The sequence below is a fragment of the Amblyomma maculatum genome, chromosome 4 (assembly GCF_055883805.1).
Source record: "Amblyomma maculatum isolate TAMU_Amacu chromosome 4, ASM5588380v1, whole genome shotgun sequence".
Classification (NCBI taxonomy): domain Eukaryota; kingdom Metazoa; phylum Arthropoda; class Arachnida; order Ixodida; family Ixodidae; genus Amblyomma; species Amblyomma maculatum.
Window position 1 is genome coordinate 56319222 of NC_139347.1, and position 21592 is coordinate 56340813.

At 42.3% G+C, this 21592-nt stretch overlaps 1 protein-coding gene across 1 annotated transcript in view; it reads right to left on the reverse strand.

Moving 5' to 3' along the window:
- Positions 1-19424, reverse strand: part of Bcat (Branched chain amino acid transaminase) — a 31788-nt gene extending 12364 nt beyond the window's left edge. Inside the window, exons 1-7 of the mRNA XM_084601585.1 lie at positions 19061-19424; positions 18216-18284; positions 17707-17913; positions 16023-16133; positions 11394-11513; positions 6940-7100; positions 15-157 (exon numbers count right to left, since the gene is read on the reverse strand). Of these exons, the coding sequence (XP_084457711.1) occupies positions 15-157; positions 6940-7100; positions 11394-11513; positions 16023-16133; positions 17707-17913; positions 18216-18284; positions 19061-19096 (847 nt within the window). The 5' untranslated portion in view covers positions 19097-19424. The remainder of the gene's footprint in view (positions 1-14; positions 158-6939; positions 7101-11393; positions 11514-16022; positions 16134-17706; positions 17914-18215; positions 18285-19060) is intronic.
- Positions 19425-21592: the final 2168 nt, after the last annotated feature.

Below are 21592 nucleotides of genomic sequence, written 5' to 3' on the forward strand. Positions count from 1 at the left end.
GGGCAGCATCATACCTCCATCTCTGTTCTTGAGAAGCACCATGACATTCATGGCCCCCACTTCCGTCACCTGTTCATCTTCTCCAAACAGCCACAGCACTTGCTGAAGATTCAACTTTTCAGCCTCGTTCTGCACCATCAGCGTTGGGGCGTAATTGCTGCAACACAGTGACAGACACTTATTTCTGTGCCACTGCATGGGACCACACAATATAACCTCCCGATATCTACCCCTGCCAGGGCTACTAATTAAGCTGCGTATGTTCTTCCTGAGTATTTAAAAGAGTATTTTGCAATATACTTAATGACCTTATATTTCCTGTCGAAAGACGTATTTTTTGCGACTCTTCCCAAGCTGCTTATATTCTTTCACACTGTTTGCAATGAAACAATGTTTTAATGCTGCATCATGTCACGCATATACGGAATGTTTTATGTTCTTCATCTGTTTTCAATATACCCCCAGACTAAAAATCACTTGTATGGACTGCTACTGCAAAACATGGCCTAAATTTAGGTACGGCTGGAAACATGTTCGCAAGGTGCTTGGTGTTCACTACCCATGAAGACGCAACCCTGAACCCAATTTTGCTTTGCGAGTGCCACAACTTTAATCAGAAGCCATGCAAAAGCAAGACAGCATCATGTGCAAGTTGTAAACCGGCGTAATGTGGCAGCCACAAAACAGACAGCATGCAAGATCACACAATATTAACCTCAATGCAATAAGATCACAACAAGCCAGAGTAAGTCGCAATCAAAGGAAATAAGATTTAATCCATAATCTAGGAACATCAATGTTACGAATTCAATTAATGAGCATATATGCTTATGCACTGCAAAAGTGGCAGCATTAATGTCTCATCGTGAATTCTGTTGCGAGGTCCATCGACCCCACAACACACATATAAAGCCTCACTTGTTCCCAAGCCGAACATGCGAATATTAAATGGCTCAATCAGTAGCATGTCTGCGCCATGACCAAAAGGCCACAGAGACTCGAATCCTGCCTATAACCCAAAATTTTTGAACAAAATCAATTACTTTATTAAATTAAATTATTTGAGACAAGCAGTGGACTTTAATACATATTGAACATCATGTTTCACTGCTTTCATTCCGTGTGTGATGTTTAATGCACACATGTAAAGCAAGAGCTGTGGGGAACATGAAATTCTTGTGCGAAGTGATGTGGCTGTGATGAGACCAGTTCTCTGGGCGCTACTTTTTCTGGACCACACCAGGCTTTGTCGCCGATGAGCCACGCAATGCTTTATCAATACAAATGACACAACTTCCACGTCTTCAACTCGCGCATCCAAACCGCCAAGAGGCAAGCAAACTGCCAACTGTCTTGTAGTTCCAGACACTTTAATTGCCCCTGCTTAAAGGCATCATTAATCCACCCCTGCTAGTGCACGCCTGAGAATGTGACTACCAGCACAACCAGCCAAGATATAGAATGCACAGTCTGAACGTTTGTTAATGGCACAGGTTTATATACGTAATGACAAATTTCTTTAGTTATGGAGCTCCAAGAATCATGAAAGGAATAGGGGCCTGCAAGAGGCAAACGATGCTTGCAGATCGCCTGAACCTATAGACCTACACCAATCTGTGATGTAAAGGTGCAGTGGTACTCATGTCGCCCGGCTGGGCTGACAGGAGTTAAGGGTAAGCTTAGCTCCCATAGGAATACATGGAAAGAAAAGAGTCAAGAGCTTTTTGTAATTTGCACCTATGATGTCTTTTGGTGTAGATGATGAAAGTATAGAATGTATGCAAGTATGAACCGGGAGAGCTACCCAAGGGACAGATATAAGCTAAACTTATCAAAATATTTATGGTGTTGCGCATTACTTGCACAGGCAGCAATTAAAAAATAGTAAGCAAGTGGGCGTGTTGAAATTTAAGTCGCGGGCAGTCCTGGACTACTTGCTCACATGCGTCCGATGTAGAGCCATGCCCACGGCCATATTGAGTGACACTCTGCACACATTCTGTGTACTTTACATGTTTCTGCAAATGACACCCTGCAGTAAACCATGACATGAGCCCCATAGCTGGTCTCTAAGCAGCTGTAAGATGTTTGAATCTTTCATCTTTGCATTTCTGTCTTCAATTTCACTGTACACAGACGCGTCCAGAGCCCCGAGCATGGATTGTTTGCTCGTGCTGTCCAAAAGGTCTTCATATGTTTCGTTATCTTTTCAGCGCGCATGCCCGAAAGCATTGCAAGCAAACTGCTCTGTCCAGGAGCGGCTAATTCCTATTGCAAATGCTTTTGCGAACACATTCGTCTCTTTCGAGCACACTGAGCTCGGTGCTTGGAAGAACTTTGCAAGCAGCAATAGCAAGCAAATCCTGTTGAACTGAGTTCAGTTAAATGCTTTGCATTCAGGCATATTACGCTCATTTCGCGAAAACCATCGACTGAGTCACTCCTCTGTTATCTTTCTTTAGTATTACAAGCACATCAGGAGATAAAAGTGCCATGATGTCACTGCAAAAGAGCTGCATCGTGGTAAGTATAACGGTTGGCATCTTCTGATAAAACAGACGACAATGGAAGCTTGTAAGGTCATGTGACCATAACACCATTTCCTGTCAGAGCGGAAGCAGAGACCTGTCAGCAAGTAGTCCGGGACTAGAAAATCGGACGTACCAAGTGTTTTCGGGAAGAGTGTGGCAATGTGCGCAATGACATCTTGAAGGTAATCTATTTTTAACCCCCCTGATAATTAGATATGTTGAGAGGCCGGACATATCTACAAAGAGCTTTATCGGCTGGGTACTTCTCCAAAAAGCAAGATTCTTGCTTAGCCCAACATGATGCTGCACACAATGCATTATCTTACAAATACCGCTGTTCCAACAGCACAAAGGCTCACAATGAATACAGTATGCAGATAAAATATAAATGAACGACGAACAGTAGCGGACGACCAACGTCATCTCTACACAAACAACAGTGCTTGCAGATGCCAGAGTCTGTGGCAGCCATGGGTATCATTTGTGCCATTGTCTGCTACAGTGTACTGTCCTGTTTTGTTCCTGTGCCATGGTGCTTGAGAACTGAGTTTTGAATGCACTGCTATATAGGTAGTATAGTCCTAATGACAGTGTTAGTAAGCAAATTTAGCACATGTGGTAGCATGCCAGACTACAAGAGAAGCTGGCGTGTTTTGAAGAAATGCCCAGAAGATTGTGGGCCTTTAGTACCTATCTTCGGCCTCGCAATGCACATTTATCAGAGCGCCTCAAAACCGAACTGCCATTGGTATGCCACTTTATGCTTTGTTAAACTCTATTTCAAACCACTTGCTAACTGTTCGCGAACAGCTGTCTGCATAGGTACTGTGTGAAAGAACAAAATATTTCAGAAAGTTTTGTTTACATGTATTTCTAAGGTTTGCACTCCCAACCACCATGTTTCATAGCGCCTTAAATATATTCCGCCTTTAGAATGACTTATCATGCTTTCAGAATGGCATTATAGACGAATCATGAAATCAGAACTAGTCTGAAAACTTTCGTAAAACTTTAGAGCACCAAACAAAGGAACTCTGCAAGGTTCAGTTGTATAACCCCTGCTATTCAACATAGCAGTGGTAGGGCTGAAGAAAGAACTCAACAAGCTGGCGCAAGCCAAGTAAGCCATGTACGCAGATGATATCAAGCTATGGATAAATAACGGAAAGATACTTCAGAGAAAAGGAACAAAGACTGCAGGAGGCGGTGGAAACAGTTGATAACATCAAGGAGCATAGACTAGCATGCTCGACAGACAAGTTAGAATATGTAGGAATAGGAAAAGGAATTAGGATAGTACTGGACGGTAAGCCAATATAAAAAAAAAAACGGAAGCATGAATCCTAGGAATGTGGCTACAATGCACAGGCAAATGCAACAAAACCAACACAAATCTCCACAGCACAATGGAACAGGCCACATGAGGATAGTAGGCAAAATAAACAGTGGAAGAAAAGGAATGAAGGAGGAGGACGTGCTTAGGCTTGTGGACAATACATGCAGAATACCCTATCAGGAACTAAACAACTAAGAATCAGAACAAGTAGACATTATCATCCACAAAGCCTACAAACTAGCACTCAGGCTACTGCCAACGACTCCTACAGTGAAACTGATGGCGCTCTGAGTTAGCCACAACATTAAGGAACTATAATAAGTGCAACTGGATAGACTTGGGCAAACAAGAACAAGGAGAACTCTTTTAACAAGACTTGACGTTTCTATGGGAGCGTAAAGAGACATAAAGGAGCAATCACAAAATTGCAAAAAGCAATCGGGGTTAAGCTAATCCCACGCAACACGTACCCAGGGATGCATTAAGCAATAAGACAAGCTAGAGAAGCAGCTCTAGAGGAAGTATAGACGAAACCCTAGCACCGTATATACCGACACGGCCAGACACTGTGACAGGGATGCTATGACGTCGGTAGGGGTGAACTGGTAGGGACAAGAACAGGTCAGCGCAACGACATGAGGTAGAAGCAGCAGAGGAAGCAGCCATAGTACTTTTGCAGAGGGAAACTCGAAGAGACAGGCACTAGCAATTCTCATAGATTGCAAGCAAGCATGCAAAAATTATGTGCAGGAAAAAGTTGGAAAACTAGCCAAGCAAATGCTAGAGATAGCACCGCAATGAAAGATGGAGCTCAAGCAGGAGACACCATGGGTCTCAGGACATGAGGAAGTGAGGAGCAAGCTCGGACGAGGGCATACACCGAGCCAACTTAACACCTTAACCGAACGAAATGCCATACCCAGTCTCACCCGTAGCTGTGACCATTCCTGACTACTTCAGAGGGAGCCGAAATTGGCATCCAGCTCCACACAAATATTTAGACAAAGAGGAAGCTGATGACCTGGAGAAGGCCACAAACCGGAACATGTCCTCATCTTGGTAGACTACACAAATGTATCCAACACAATACGTGTGTCCATGGTGCCTAAACCGGGCAAGAAGGGAATTTCGACTAGTGCAGTAACATCCGGTTGCCCTCATATATGCGGACCACTTGCATCACAGTGCGTGAGTGCACAAATGGCTTAAACATTCTTGCAAATCAATGATGAGTCATTGCTGTCACTGCCCAATGACATCGAAGATGACTCACTGACACCAAACGGTATGCTCCTCACGGGGCCGTGACAGCAACTGACATTCACACACTTCGACAGAACGGCAGCATGCACCTGTGGCTCGGCTGTAGGCATGGGTTGTCATCATGTGACAACACACCAAGCAGAGCTCTCCGGGCCCCGCTGAGGAGTTTCAATTTCGATTGAAGTTTTTTGCTGGCTTAAAATTATTGCTCGCGTGCTGTAAAAAATAGAACTGCGTACTGTGATAAAAAAAGCCTTCAGCAATATAAATCCACCATGGACTCGGTATGTTCGGAAAATTGCCGGAGTTACCAGGGTGTGACACGATACCGGTAAGCTGATAAGTTGCCTAGATACAGTTTGTAGGCGGCCACCTGAAATATAAAACCCCACTTTAAACAAGCTGTACAAACGTGTCTGTGTGGCCTAGGAATAGGTACCTGACTTGGCACCCAAAAGCACTGGAAGGTTGATTCTTATTTCACTTTCCCACCCCATATAATTATTTGGCAGTTGTTTCCAACTTTCTGATATCACGTGTGCTCGTCAAGTCGCACTGAAGAATCAGTGCCCGGCCATGCCAACCACCAACTACCACCTGCCAGGATCACGTTAGTGATTTCTTGCTCACAACTTCGCCGACGCCACAAATGCCGACACCAGATTTTATGATGATGGGGCCTTTAACTCTGTCGTGTTGATAAGCACTCAACGTGACCAGATCACCCTACAAAGGCAGTGATCCCACGCAACCGCTTTTACAGTACATACAGGTGGTTTTCACCGCCCTGCAGTTCACAGTGATCTTGCAAAATGCAGCTGAAAGCTATGAATACTCTCTTTCGACAACTTTGAAATCCCTTGCTGCTATTGCTATCACAGAGTTGTTTACTATTTGTGGTCATAAGTAGCCTTCTGTAAATAGTTCTAACGACTCATGTCATCCAGATCTATGCCTATCACTTTTTTCAGGGCCACATGACAGTTTCACAAATATCTTACTTTGATCTTTCACTATTTTGATATGGCTCCTCTTTCTGGCAGCCTTCGTCCACCCTACACCCCACCCAGACACCAATTGAAGACAAAAGAATCAAATGCATCACAATGATGACATTACTTATCAGCACATCATAAGTGAAGTGAAAGTACAAAAGTATCAGGCCTTCATATCATACCCCCCATAAAAAGTTCTCTATGCGCAGAACAAATGAAGAGCTTCAGAATGCTAACCTACCAACCTTGCCCATGTCAGCAACCAGATGTCTACCCCTTGGAGAAAGATTTCTAAATCCAAAATAAGAAAGGCAACACCAGATGGCTACCCCAGTGTCACAATGTCAGTTTGGGTGAAACTATACGCGTAAACGCTGCTTCATGCACTGGCTAATTTGTGCCCCTTTGTGCTGCAACAAAGAGTAAGAAAAGGATGTCATGGAAGTGCACCCTGCTGAAAAATAGAAAATGCAGTCGCAGAAATGCATGCAACCACAAGAAGAAAAACAATTATTTTTCGCGACAAAAGGTAAGCCAGAGCATGAAAAGGTCATCACCAACATGCAGTCCGTCCGGCCATCATGAGAGGCATTTAGGAGAGTTGCACCAGAACCAATCTGACATTGGCCCAGTGTACACTCAAAGCTTTCAAAACAAGGTCACGGAAATATCCAACATGGTGTTCAAAAGTGCCTTTGGCACAAGGGTGCTGGCAAAGCAGACCCAATTCATTTTATCGCTTGAATTGTTATCCGGAGGCATAATGCTCGTGCATAAAGATATCAAAAGAGAATAAGAAAATGGCGCAGCTTACCAGCCAAGCTTCTTGTCTCCTGTACCTCCAGGCCATGCTCTCACGTATTTGGGGTCAGCAAGAAGAGACACTGGCTTGATGCCTGTGCGGAAGTAGGGCCCTACAGGACTCAGGATGATGAACAGCAGGGCCGTGTTGGACCGTGCCACTCCTAGTGAGGGCTATGGACCAATCGCAGAGCCAGAAGAAGACAGCATGAAAAAAAAATAAAAAATAAAAGAAAGAAAGAAAAAGGAGTGAACTTCTCTGTTCGCCGTCGGTTATTAGGTGCTGTTAATTCAATCCTTCAGACTTCCAGACGGATGCCTTCTGTACTTTTCTGCAAACTTCAACAAATTTCAGCATCAAGCAATATGCCTGCGAACATTCTTATATTGCTAGCCCTCCAATGTGTTAGGCACACGACTGATTACACTGTAAACTCATACACTTTTTCTTAGAATGTACCCTACCTAGCACTGACATATTTGTTTCAGGTTAACTCAGTGCTTTTCATATTGCAGGCATGATCCTTTTTTATGTCACCTAGCAAATGTAGCAAATAATATTCCTAAAAACAGCGAGCAAGGTAGCATGCTCTCCACTATTTCCTCACAGAAAGTATGTCCCCAATACTGACATCAATCTTGTTTCGTCGCCATGCACACTCATAAGAGAAAATGATCCCACAGTCCCTAGGCTGATAAATCCAGATTGTTTAATGGTACAATTTCCACCTATCTTGCTATCTTGATCATTTGTAATTGTAAGAAAGTTTGTACTTGCATGCAGAAAACTAATTATTGACATGACCTGCAGGAAAGTTAGAAAAATACTGGCTTTATAAGTGGGCAAATATTTGTCCTGGATCCAAACAATTAGCAGCACTCAGAAAGGTTAACATCTGATTGCACCCAAGTGACAACAGTATTACCAGTTGATCTGTTTTATCCAAGAAAGGAAGTTTCAATATAGTGCTGAAGAATTGCCGATTAAACATAAACTAAGCTGTACTGTGCAAGTTAAACGCACAACTATGAATCACGACTTGAATAACAATTACAGCGAAACTTTGTTGTTTTGATCCCCATTAATGTGGAAACCTCGATAAATCAACGCACAGCTATGAATAGTCACTTGAATAATAATTACAGCGAAATTTTGTAGTTTTTGCTACAACAATCAGAAGATTTTTACATGTAAGCAGAGAGTTAGGGTGGCCATATAGTTTCCTTTTCTGAAATTTGAGTAAAGCCCATGTAAACAAGAGGCTACTGGTCACACATCAGCCAGCCAGTCATGACAAGCTGGATGCTGATTGGCGTATGTGGTCGTTGTAGCACCGGCGAGTTTTCCTTTCCTCTGCCTTGGAGCGCCTTACATTATTCTTTAATGTACTTAAATTGCACAATTATCGTGTGCTGTTTGCTGTTGGTGCAGTAAAGCCTGCTCCATGTGACACTGACTCTTGCAAAAAAGGCTCCACTGCTACCCTGTCATACCCTGCTTTGGCACTGCTCCCAACAGTAAGGATGCAGTAAAGTATTTAATGGAATTGTTGAAAATTGTTGCTTTCATACAGCTTTAGTGCCTCAAAGGCAGACACCATTTCCCAGTTTTCCACCCCCCAAAAAATTACAATAGTGCATACGATCTTTGACATTTTTGATAATTCAGGATGAATCGGGTATTATTTCCACTTAAGCTGTATTAATTATTTTGGTTCAAGTCCAACGTGCCATAGGTGGTGCAAGTAGGGCTATTTTTATTTTTATTTCTTTCTCTGGCTGCCCACCCCCAAACAAATTAATTAAGAACACACAACTTGGCTTCTGAAGGTCGTGGTCTCGATTCTCGCTGCCGACCGACACTCACTGTTTTTTTTTAGATGAATGTAAACCCAGACCTGACCTGGTGCTCAGCGTGCCAGGGTGCATGAATTGGGAAAGGAGCCTGCATCTTTGGATCCTGTCACTGTGAGGTCTGAGCAGGCACTCTCAAATAGGACCACAGTGGGGTTTACCCGGACAAGACAGCATTAGGTTCCCCATGGATAGGTCTTCTATTGGAGGAGTGGGGAGGGGCTTGGCCCAAGACCCTTTTTTGTAAGCATTTCACCCAACCAATATACCAATAAGCTAAGCATCAAGCCAATACAAAACCAGTCAGTATACCCTGCTGCACTGTGAGGGTCCATCTACCGAATGTGAGGCACATGCACTACCACAAGGCCACTGTTTCGGTCAAAATCTACGATATCCTAATCTCACAACACAGACTTATCAGCGACCGAGCGAACTTCTCTTCATACAACCGAAGCGGTGGCCTGGTTGCAGAGTATCCGCCTCGTATTCGGGAGATGCTGGGTTCAATCCCCAGTGCTGCTGAGTACCCACTATATTTCGAATTCTTAAATGAAAAGATTTCCTCCAACTGGCGTTTGGCCCTCCTGGAAAGAAAAGGGTCTCGGACCAAAACCCCTCGTCTGAATAAACTTATTCATAGGGGACTGAAATCCGCCTTGTGTGGCAAAGCTCACTGTCCCACCCCTTTAGAATGCCTGTTCAGAGCCCCCAGTCATGAGATTTAAAGGCGCAGGCTCTTTTTCCAAGCCATGCACCCTGGGACACTGAGAAAACCGGTGTGTACCCTGGCCGGCAGCAGGAGCTGAACCCATCACCTCCCTTCCGATGCCGTGGCAAGTGGTTTACCATAGTGACCACTGGTGCCTCTTGAGGTCAGAACAGCTAGAGAAACCCTAGTAATTCGAAACTGCAGGCAGATAAACTTATGTGCATAAAGTGACTTTGGAACTCAGTCTATTAAAACTCAACAAGTGATGTCCCTCACAGGTAGGCATGTGGTAACAGCACTCTACACGCGTCAGCACGCACAACTTCGAGGAGTGGGCTTAGTGGACAGTTATGGGCAGGTGAAATACCTTGAACTTTCGTTTGAATGCAGATATTTTTAAACGCCCCTGTCTTGGACCGTTGCAAGGCAAAATACATCTTGCACTGCGGTCTCCACACTTGCATTCAAGGGTAGCAACTAAACTGTACTGCAACAGATATGTTACAAAGTCCATGCTGTCGGCATTTTTCAGTTTTCTCAGCTATTGTAGTTTGGCTGAACGGTACCCTTAATGCCACCATGCAACACCACAGCTACCGGTAGTGCATTAAAATTGCTTTCCTGAGCAATCATAGTTCTCGATTTTTAAGCAGGCATTCATTCAACAATGTAAAATATACCAAGATTCTAGAAAACTTGCCAGAAACCAATTTGTGGTTAAAGGATGTACAACTACATCTGCAAGCTTTCTATAGAACAGAACACATCAGCTTAGGAAACAACAGGCTGGAACCAGTGTGCAAGAAAGAAAGGGGCACCACCAAAGGAGCCACATCAATTTAATGAGCGTTAATTACCTTGGTGAAAAAAAGCGCTCCCTTTTCTTTCAAATCATAGACCGTTAGTGAAGGTGTCATATGGTGAGGCCATACTGTCACATAGTGGAAATGGCAAGCAGAGTAGAAAACACACAGGTGGGCTTGTAAAGCAACACTCAAAACAAGCAGTTTATCTTAGTTAACTCGTACCCTTAAATCAAAACAGGTTGGTAGTCATGCAACGATTCGGAAAAGAACAGGCATGGCTACACCCAATTTAAAGGCTGTAGCAAAATTTCAACATGAAGCACTTAACACAATGATCCCCTGAAGTAGTGTAGAAAATGCTGTATGTAATAACCCTGACAGTACACATACTCACACTCTGGCCATGTCTCAAACAGCAAACAAAGCAATAAGGCCACGTGACGTCGGCGGCAAATAACATGAAAAACAAATAAAGCTTTGCGAAAATATCCACCTGCATCAGACAAATTTCATATTTTCCGCAATTACTGAAAGACTACGCAAGTAAAGCATTTTAATGACCCCAGCAATGGGTGTTGGCACCATTTTATACAGCATAACTGCAGCTTCATGTGGAGGCAATGACGAACACACATGGCTAACTGATGGAGCAGAGATGTGTGATGCCGGTATGCCATCAAAAAAAATAACCACGTGGTTTTTCCTCGCCAGAAAACAAAGCCAAGTGGAGCTGCTTGTGCTCATTAGGCCCAACATATGAGTTTATCAAGACAGATTAAGGAAACCGTAAATTTAGAGAACATCTACTTCGTGCACAGAGTAGCAACTCAGTGTGGCAAGGCACATGAACTTACCAAGTGAACTGGTACACTATTTCTCAGCACATACACAAAACAAGACCTGTTCTTTCCAAGACCTTACTTCGCAACTAGCCTTTCCCTGAACACACTGAACCTTGCTATAATATTTGCACATAATTTGTTGTGAACAATGTGCACAATCTGTTCAACATACAAACATGCATAAAGCATGGCAAGTGAATGCACAAGCAGAATGAAAATAACAGTAAGCATTAAAAAAGTTTTATCAGCCTACCTCAATACCTATGTATGTGGGTCGGATGTAGAGGGAGCTCATAGGGTACTTCGGCACCCACTCCTTTTCTATAGACACCAGCTTTGACAAGCATTTCAAGAACTCGTCCCCGTCAAATTTCTGAAAAACCAAGAAAATGCAAAGATGCTTTTAGTAAGTGCTCAAACATAAAGAATTATAAATTTCTTGCATAAAATTTCTTCCTCAGTCTGAACATGCCTATGGCAACTGCACCGCATATCAAAACTGAAATTTCCAGGAAAAAAAAAAAAAAGATTCTAAGAACTAAGAAATTCTAAGATGTTGAACCAGCCTACCAACACATTTTGTTAATTCAGCAGGTTTTTCAAAAAATAAAGGAAGAAATATGTTGCACAAAAGGTGTTCTTGAAATATAACCAAGAAATTTTGTAAGAACACTTCTAATATAATTCTAAATAAGTTTAAGAAGATTTGAGCAAATCAAAGGAGAAGAAAATTCAGTAAGGATACTTAAGACTGCTTACAATGGGAATGTGAAAGCATTGTGCTTTGCATAACCAAGTTCCATCAGCGGTGTAGTGCATCAGAATACAAGACATGCTAGCTAGCATAATAGTTCACTTTTATTGAATACTTAGCCGAATGGTTCACCGTTTTTAACTACCGTAAAAGCTTGAATATAATACGGACCACCACATAAAGCGAAATGTAATTTCCGAATAGCAAAAACAGAAAGATCAGCAGAGGTATTCATTTGTCATACATTTTGCGATTGCCCCACGAATCGTGAGCGCTCTTTTGTTCGACGTCACCCCGCACCAGGTGCCAAATAGTGCCACGAACCTTCATGCTCCGATGCTGTTTCGTTCCCCTTCTAGCGCCGACATGCTTGATCAGAGAATTGCAAGTACCAAAGTAACCAACATTTGTGCCAGCAATTGAGAAAGCCACACGGTCATTCGGCTGTTCCAAAACCAGTAGGTCGCTTCCAGGAAGACACGGGACGGCAGCGCACGAGCTGCCGGCCATTATGTGCCGCGCTCACGCATGTTCCCGTCTAGCACTGCGTGCAGGTGTGCAGCGTGTGCGCCCCAGAAGTGTCACATTTTTTCCCGATTGTCGTCATATGGTACATGTATCATCAGCTGAGGGTCCCTTGCTAGACATCCTTCTGTATAAAATCTTGTTCTGTACCTCTAAACATGTTCGGTATCTGGCATTTCTCAAAAGCGCGAGCGACGAACTTGAGAATACTGGTCAAGTGTCCGCTATTTGGCTGTAGGGCATAGGCAGCATGGCTGCAGAGGCCCGTGAGTGACCTGTGCGAGGTGAGAGAGACGGCAATCGCAAGATTGCAGGGTCGGCGTGGTTAAATCGAAACCGTCAAAACAGTCAGCCGATGCCACAGCTAGATAGTGCTTCATTTCGCTGGATGCCTGATGCTAATAGCGCTGATGAATAAATAACAAGGCTAGAACTGCGAATTTAGGCCGTCAAATTTTTTTTATCTGCATAAGTACGAGGCAGAAGCCTAACATGATAAAATCAGGAAAGAAATTTGTTGTGGTTTAACTCTGGTTAACCTAGCTGAATTGCAATAGCAGCGGCGAAAGCTTCTTTTGCCTGCCACATTCTTCCTCTATCACGCTCTATCAGTGCGAGGTGCTACATTATTAGGGACACTTAAGCTCATTCCTTTAAGAGTATGACGTGAGAGCGTAAGTTACCAGCCTACGTATAAAGTCATGCTTCAACCAAGCTCTTTTTTTCTAATCCAATTTGATTTACGCCAGTGCAAACCCATTCTAGAAAGGACGGTGGTTTCAGACCGAAGCCGCGAACGTGTTGCCCATGAACTGAAGGAAGCTTTTTGGATTAGAAAAAAGGGCCAAAATTGTGTAAGCAATGCTTCGGTTTCCCAGTATAAGAGTGAGGAAAGTTTTTTGGAAACATTTGGCTGAACAAAAAACAAGTGTACGAGTTGTGCTACTATACTGTGTGTTTTCAGAGGACAGAACCGTTGTTGAATGTATTACGCTGTTACATGTGCTTGGTTCTGGTTTTTATCTTTTCACATGCTTTCTATCTGGCATCTTCACTTTACAATCCTTCAGGCATATCACTAAGTCCAAATTATCACAGAAGTTTTGTTTGCCAGTTTTGCAGTGGCACAATGTGCTTAGTGCTTAAAGCATTGAAGAAGGTTTAGGATGTTATATGTGTTTTTTCGGTGTTTCGGGGGTTGGCTCTTATGCCTTTAAGTTCTGGTCTCTTCCTATTCATTCCAACATGTTACTTTGACCCTTTACACCACGTGCCATTTAATTTTAAAGAATCACCGGTGTTTTAATCCGTTTTAGGTCACCCTATATTAGAAGCGAATTTTACCGTTAGATAATTATATTGCTTTCTGATGTGTACGGTAGCTGATAGGTGGTGTGATGATGTCCCTATATATTATGTGTTTATTTCAATAAAAGAATCTGTTGTAACTTGTCAGTAAGCGCGTTGTCCTGTCTCCTGTTTTGTGTTCGTCTCCTTCGCACTTACTTTTCTCCAGTAAGAATACAGAAAGTCATGACAGTGTTTTCTTCTTCATGCTTCAAGTAGTTCAATATTATGAAGCTGAGTGAGGAAATTGGTAATTTTAAGTTTTGAATAAATAAATCGAGCAGCTTTTTTTCTGAATCCTTGCTATTTTGTTAATGTTTAATTTAGTAAATAGATGCATATTCAAGCTTTGGCCTGATGTATGCATTACACGTCAACAATTTTATGTTAGGAGGAGAATTTCTAAGTTTATGCCTCAGAAAGCATAGCTTTCTAAATGCAGACGAACATACTTTACCTGTGCACGAAATCCAGAAAAGATTGTTAGTTATTGTTACACCCAGGTATTTGTAGCTATTAACCTGCTTTATCAGTGATCTAAGAGTATACACATGGTTTAGTGGGTTTTTGTTTATGTGTTATTTGTAGCGAAACTGTTTTTTTCAATATGAACAACCATAGAAAACTCCCTAAGCCATCTAATTATTTTACAACTGCAATAGGTTAAAAAAATCAGTGACTATCTATAAATACAAAAATCCAGACCTAGATGCAATTAACAAATAATTATGATTTTCTGATATTCTTCTGGAAGACTTTGACAGGTCACACAGTAGGAACGAATTAGACCATGTTTGTGGAAAAAGTACCTTACTTGACAAAAAGTATTTTCCTAATCGTTCCACAACTGATACCCTTAGATGCCCCTTGGCATGCTCACATAAGATGCCTATCAAATTAGAAGCGATTGTAACGGTCAGTCAAGCTGTTTTCAAGTGACGATCGTAGTGGTGATTACAAATTAGCTTCTGGTGAATTTGTATTGATGCCAAAAAACGGCAGGGAGAACTTTTATGTAGCACTCTGAAATTCGGGATTAAAATAATATAAAAAAAATTCTGGTCTGTCGTTAACCATAATGATGACAACATTATAACAACTGTGGACAACTCTAGAAATGCTATACCTTGTAATCAGATTGCATCTATTTTTAATTACAAATTTTTCTGTGACTTCCAATCCAATGCTTCCCTGCCCTCAGCACCATGTTATTACAACTATGATATGTTTCCAATTAGAATAGAGCCAGTGGTGCTAAAATCGTGATCAAATCAGCGCAACTTTCCTTTGCTCTCCAAGGCCTTGTCCTTGGTCCTTTTCTTCTTCAAATGTATACTAGTAATTTGCCTTCTTCTGTCTCCTCTGATATCCATTAACTTGCCCATGATTGCAGTCTTTTGGCGAACAACACGCAATGATAGCATAGCTATACTTAAATCAGACGTGAACGCTATTTATTTGTGCTGTAAAACATGACTGATGGAACTAAAATATAAATTCCTTAGCATATTCAGAACTAGCAATAATACTCTAGTTAGTTCCTTTCATCAAGTTCCTTTAGAATCTGTACTTTTGTAGAAGTACCTCAGTATATGCACCACTCCACTTTTCACTATGTCTCTTATCACACATACCGTTAAGAATGAGAACTGCACTCTGGGTTACAGCTGCTGCGACTTCGGTAAGGCACCTCCATCATTCCATATACCATTGCAAAAAAACCTTACTATAACCTTACTATATCCAAATAGAATAAGCTGAATCTATTCAGGACACTGAACATTCACTGGAAATGATCCATATTTGGGTCCGTTTGTTCATTCTAACTATAACTGGACCGCTAGCACATCTGCAATGAAGTCGAGCTTTCATCTACCATTGTTATCTTCACAATAATTCTACTCGATGCAATATTTAATCTTCCTTATTTTTGAGTGAATTCAATCCTCCCCTGCATTACCTGTCACTGCGATTAAGTCATGCCTGCAAAGATGATATCCCATTTTGCAGAATGAATGCTTTCTTTCGGCCATTTTTACCTTGTATATTAGCAGAATAGAATCACTTAACCCTGCAAATCACGACCATAAATGTTTATAAGATTTTCAAGAATGCCTTCTTCTGGTTAAATGATCAAGATGACACTGACCATACGATGCCTGCTAAGGCATCGTATGGTCAGTGTCATCTTGATCATTTAACCAGAAGCACCAGTTTAAGCTGAAACATATGAGTGTAACAAACTGAGCTACTCACAGGAAGGTCGATTCTTGAAGCAGAGTTCAAAAGTCGTCGAATATTCATGTCCGGTCTGAACAGCCGAATCTTGTCATCGTGACCACGGTAGGCCTTCAATCCTTCGAAAAGCTGCACCAGGAAAGGTTTAAACAGCTCACATAAAGCACACAGACATCTTCATAGCTCCACGTTAAATGTAACAGCATAGTAATTAATGAGGTTTCAAATGCCACGCATTCCATGGCTAAGTGGCATGTTACTGCAGACAATTTCAAATTAATTTTATCAACTAGGCCACCTTCAATGCACACTAAAACTTTAGCACACAGAGTTTTTGGATTAAACCTCAAAATGCAGTTCCTATAGCCAAAAACACAATGTCCAGGATAAGATTTATAGGAGTGGTTGCCCCCCCATCCAAGAAAGAAATTTTACAATGAGAAACCATGCTGAACCCCCTTCTTTTTTCAACAAAGAAATGTTCAAAAAATATGTGGTTTAAATCAGAGCTTTTGGAACCTACCAGTTAGGAAACTCCACTTCAAAAAGTGGCTGGTTTTAGTGCACACTTTTAGGATGCCTATGAAGTGGTGCACTATATAGAAGTGGTCAATAGAAGCTTTCTGCTATTGCTGTCATTGCCTTCTGGAAATCACACTTTTTCTTTCTTCTTTTTCACCTTAGTTACCTCTATGGCTGTTATGTCTCAGAAGTTTTTCTACTGCAACTCTTGAACATTTTTAATTTTCCCGATAATTGTGCATTTATCAACAATATGAAAGTTTGCAATTTAGATGCAGTTTCCCTTGGTGGCTGCAGGTGCCGCCACTACTCATAGACACCCGAATTTTGACCAATCAAAACCGCCATTTTTTAACACATGCGCCCTATGGAAAGTTTTGCAACTGGTAATATTAAAGAGCTCTGGTTCAAATGGGACATCTCACCCTGCTACCAATTCCAAGAGTGATCACTAAGCCCACTATTGATGATGTCTAACTCAGCGGCAATGTGCCATAGCCATAACAAAAGCGGCAAGCAAATGTGATGTAACAATTTTCGTGAACTGCATACTGCATACAGCTTGTTCAGAAATAAGTTATATACAAAGGTTAAACAGACAACAGCCCTTAGTGTTTTATTTTGTTAAACAGGAATCTAACATAAATGTCCTGTTAAATGCACAATGTGGCTGGTTGACTGTTTAGGAAAATCACACAAGGCAGAGTAGATTTGTAATAAGGGAGTAATAACATATTAGCAACCACCTAGGGGCACCCACCATATGGCTAAAAAGGATAGCTATAACGCTTTCACTGAAGTCTTAGCTAGGCTGGTTAGTAAAGGTGGGATTAAATCACACTACTCTATACTCTGAAATGGCTTCATCTAACCAAGCTTCTTGTGAGTGCCACCACTATAAAATAAGTATTGAAATCTTCTCAACTAGCACACCTACATTGATTCAGTTACTGGGTGCAAAAGCCGAAAAAAAATTAAACACTAAAAGAAAATATATGAACAGGTGCAATCTCTTCATCAGTACAAACGTCAGTAAAAGATCAAAATTTGCTTTCACAGTCCACCAATTACAAACAGAAAAAAAAAAAAAAAAAGGCTGCCTCTCTGCAGTTTGCATCCTTTAAAGTACAAGCGCATCACAGCATAAAAATTAGTAGTGAGAACAAACGAAGTGCATTACCTCCTGTGCATAATGCAGGACTTTGGCAGCAGGATGAAGTTCCAGGTTGCGCAGGGGTGTTATCTTTGGCTTACCCCAGCCTTGTGCATCACTGTATTTCACCGTGAACATGTGGTCACTCATGTCTTTGCCAAATAAAAGTGTCGATGGATCTGGCTTTGGCTTCCTGTCAGCAGCTGGTGCAAGTTCCACTTCAAGGTCACTGAACTGCAAGGATGAGGTAAATTTTCTGTTTTCTTTGCATACATTTTGGTGTCATTGGTCATTTTATTTTCTTTAATGTGCTTTAACTAAAATATGACATACTCTTGGCTGAATACATACCATATAATATGAGCGGGCTACCCATCAATTACGAAAGCCCAACAGACTAAGCACAGAGTACCTCTTTATTTTCCTAAAGCTCTTCATTCATTTTTCATGACACTTCTCCATCGATGGTATTACAGCTGACAGCTAAGAGGGTCACATGTCAATAAAGAATGACAAAAGAGAGCAACAAGCCTTACCAGAAATGTGGGTCTCGCTTTCTCAGCATCTTTTTTGGCCTGGTCAGCAGCACTCCAAGAATACCTCACCTGGGATCGGTAGTAACAGAATACAATAAGCTACGCTTAATCAGCGACAGCGTGACTATTCTTCACGAAAGGTTGCATTCTCGACTGAGCTGCCTCGAAGAAAGCTCAAGGTAAAGAACCTTCGCACCACAACAAACCGTCTCGCTATTATCAACGCCTTGGCAGCCGCGCCAAAACATTGTTATCACCGGCTTTCTCGCCTCGCAATGCGATTGATAGACGCCGAAAGCGCGCTTTCCGAACTCCGATACGAAACCGGTATCTGCAGTCTAGACAGTCTGACATGAATGTATCTGAGTAAACATGCCGAAAAAAGTAAGAACAACTCGTACGACACTGTCAGAAGACAGAGGAACAGATAGTACGCTTCCCGCAGAGACATTAGCTCCCGTTTTTAAGTACGGCGTGGCATGGATTGGCCGACGTGCATGGAAACCAATACTTATTACTACGCTCACATCTTCCACATCAACAAGCGCAAGTTTTTACAGAAAAGGATCGAACCTTGCCGCTAGCCTTGCTTCGTAAATCGCCTCGTCGCCCTTGCACCAGAGAAAACGGGTTCCAGCGGAGGTAGTCGTACACGCGCAAACGCGAGAAATTATTGGAAAGTGACAGATGCCCTCAGCTTAAACTTAAAGCATATAACTCAGGTTCGGTAAAGCGGCAACGTGTCTTACTCCTGAAAAATGCCAAGTTTGGTACAAATCTGCACATGCTGTAGTGCCGGCAGGCCGGCTCACTGGCTGTGACAGTAGTAGTTCATGGTTACTTACGTTGTTCCGGCAGATACGGAGAGACCGGGCGAGCATTTTGCAGAGACAGTTGCACGTGGAAACCACAGCAGATGCAGCAAGAGTTTAGAGGCCTCCGATGCAGGTAAATGCACGCCGACGCAAGCGCAAGCAGAGATGGCCGAGCCAGCCGCCGAAGAGGAGCGCAAAAAAAACCACGCGATAGTTTCTGTGTGAACGTCACAGAAGGCGCTAGCGTCGATTTCCGCTTAATGTAAAATCCTCAGTCGCTTACTGTGACAACAATGTGAAACGGTGATACCGTGAAAGCGATAGCTTGTCGCCGCACGTAGGGATTGCTTCCGTTCAGAGGGATACGCGTACACGTAGCAGTGTAGCAGCAAATTCACATGCGCGATGCTCGCTTTGGGGAAATGCGCTCCGTTGACTCTGTTGCGCTGACGGTCACATGCAGTGTGCCAGTGTGCGTTGGAGGCTCGCCTTGACGTCGAAATGACGTATGCGATCACAAGACGCCTACCGGCATGGCCATGGGTCATGAGGAAATCAGCGCTCGTCAGCCGATAAACACAGGCGTGGCGGGGTTCACGTGGCACTACTCCAGACCGTAGTTAAAAATTGACGCTGGGCAGTTGCATAAATGTCTGCACGAAAGGTATGTGCCGCAACGCCAGTCCACTTGGCATACCAATGGAGTGTCGTATTTTCGCTAAACCTGGACACCCCTTACAACAGAGTTGGAACTTTGGTCAGTTAATACGTGTTTTTCAAAAAAAAAAAAAAAAAACGCAGTCAAAGGACGAAGGACAACGAGGATGATGTGTCGATGTGTGTGCCTCGTCTTCCTCTTTGTCCTTCGTCTTTTGACTGTTTTCTTTTTCAAGAACGCCCTACAACTCGTTTGATCTAAAAGCCGTCGGCGTAGTGGTCGGAACCGCATGTCGGAAATAATCGGGGGCTGCGTAAAAAATCGTATCGTGGTAATTTGTGGTTCTAGTGATTGATGATTGATTGATATGTGATATATAATATGACGAGTCGGGGAAATCATTGTAATTAATTTATTAATAAAGAAATGAAAGAAAAAAGGAAAATGGGGTTGTGTTAAAACTGCTCAGAATGAAAAGCGAATTAATGCTTGATTATGCTAGTTAATAAATATTAGAGTGTGTAATTGAATAGTTCATTAAAAGAAGCGAAAATGCGTTCAGACGTCTCAAACTGCTCAGAATAAGCCAATGTTTGCTGATGTTAAGTATCGGTGTATAAAAAAAAATATTAAAAAATTCGAAGTGAGGAAATCACGTCTGAAACAATAACACGCAGAAACAAAATACGAACAAGTGCAATACCTTCATCAGTACAACAGTCAGAAAAAGATCCAAATTTGCCTTCACAGTCTATCAGTTACATATATATAAAAAAAATTAAACAGCGGCTGCTATCGCACCATAGCCTTATCGGCAGGGCTAAAAATATAACAAAAGGCACCTGGGGACCCTTCTGCGAAGCTCAGACCCGGGAGCCCAAGGAGAGATTGTTCGATTGACTGAAGATGCCGCTGGGTCCATGAACTATACCGGCCTGCAACTATAAGGCGACTGTCCCACCTTCAGGGTCTAACCCCTGAATCGCGGGGTAGTCACTCTGTTGAACAAAAGTTCTCTCTCTGTCCGCGATATGTGTAACAGAGATTCCGCGAGTGACAGATACTGCCGACTTTCCTTCCCTGTGCTTGTGTTCGACATGGGGCGCGCGATGTACCGTGCAGCAGCAACGTGCAGGCTTTCGCATTTCTCCACTGCAGACTCTACAGTGTTCTCGGAACTTTTCTGACTCCCTTTTTGCAGCAGTTTATTTCGTTACAGATATTGGTGCCTGTTACATTTATATTTGGCGGTTATACATAGGAACAGTAATAGTTTATTTTAGCAAACGATTTCCCTGGCACGAGAATCCTTAAAAAAGAAAGAACCATAAGATCTCAGTCGAGAACTTTGCACTCTTCATGCTCACCTCGGTCAATGAATGGGCACTGATTGCAAATTCCGATGGCCGCTCATTTTTTCTACCCCTCCATTTTCTTTCAGCGAGAAAATTTCCGCGGGAAAAAGCACATTGGCCCCTATTTTTTCGACAAGAATGCAAGCACAAGAAATGCACGATATAAACAGGATCGCCCCTCGAGAGTGTCTCACAAATCGAGGCGCCTTGACCCTGTTTCATCCGCAGAAGAACGGGGATGCCTTTTGGTACTACTAGGGCTCCGCTTAATGAACAAATTCGATCAATTCGAGCTTTTGATCGTTTTCGCAGGCGCGCTTGTTATTTATATATTTTTTAAACGTGCAAATATCTGGTATGAAACTATTAATATGCAAGTACTTAATTCAAATCCTTAGGGTCAAGATATTTTTTTCCTCCTTCAAGGTGCCGCCATTCGTCCTAGCCATTATAGTTGCATAAAGCTGCAAGCCACCTTGCGAATCACAAATATTTTTTTGTTTCGCAATTAATTAATCAGTAATGAAGATAATTTTTCTAAATTACTAA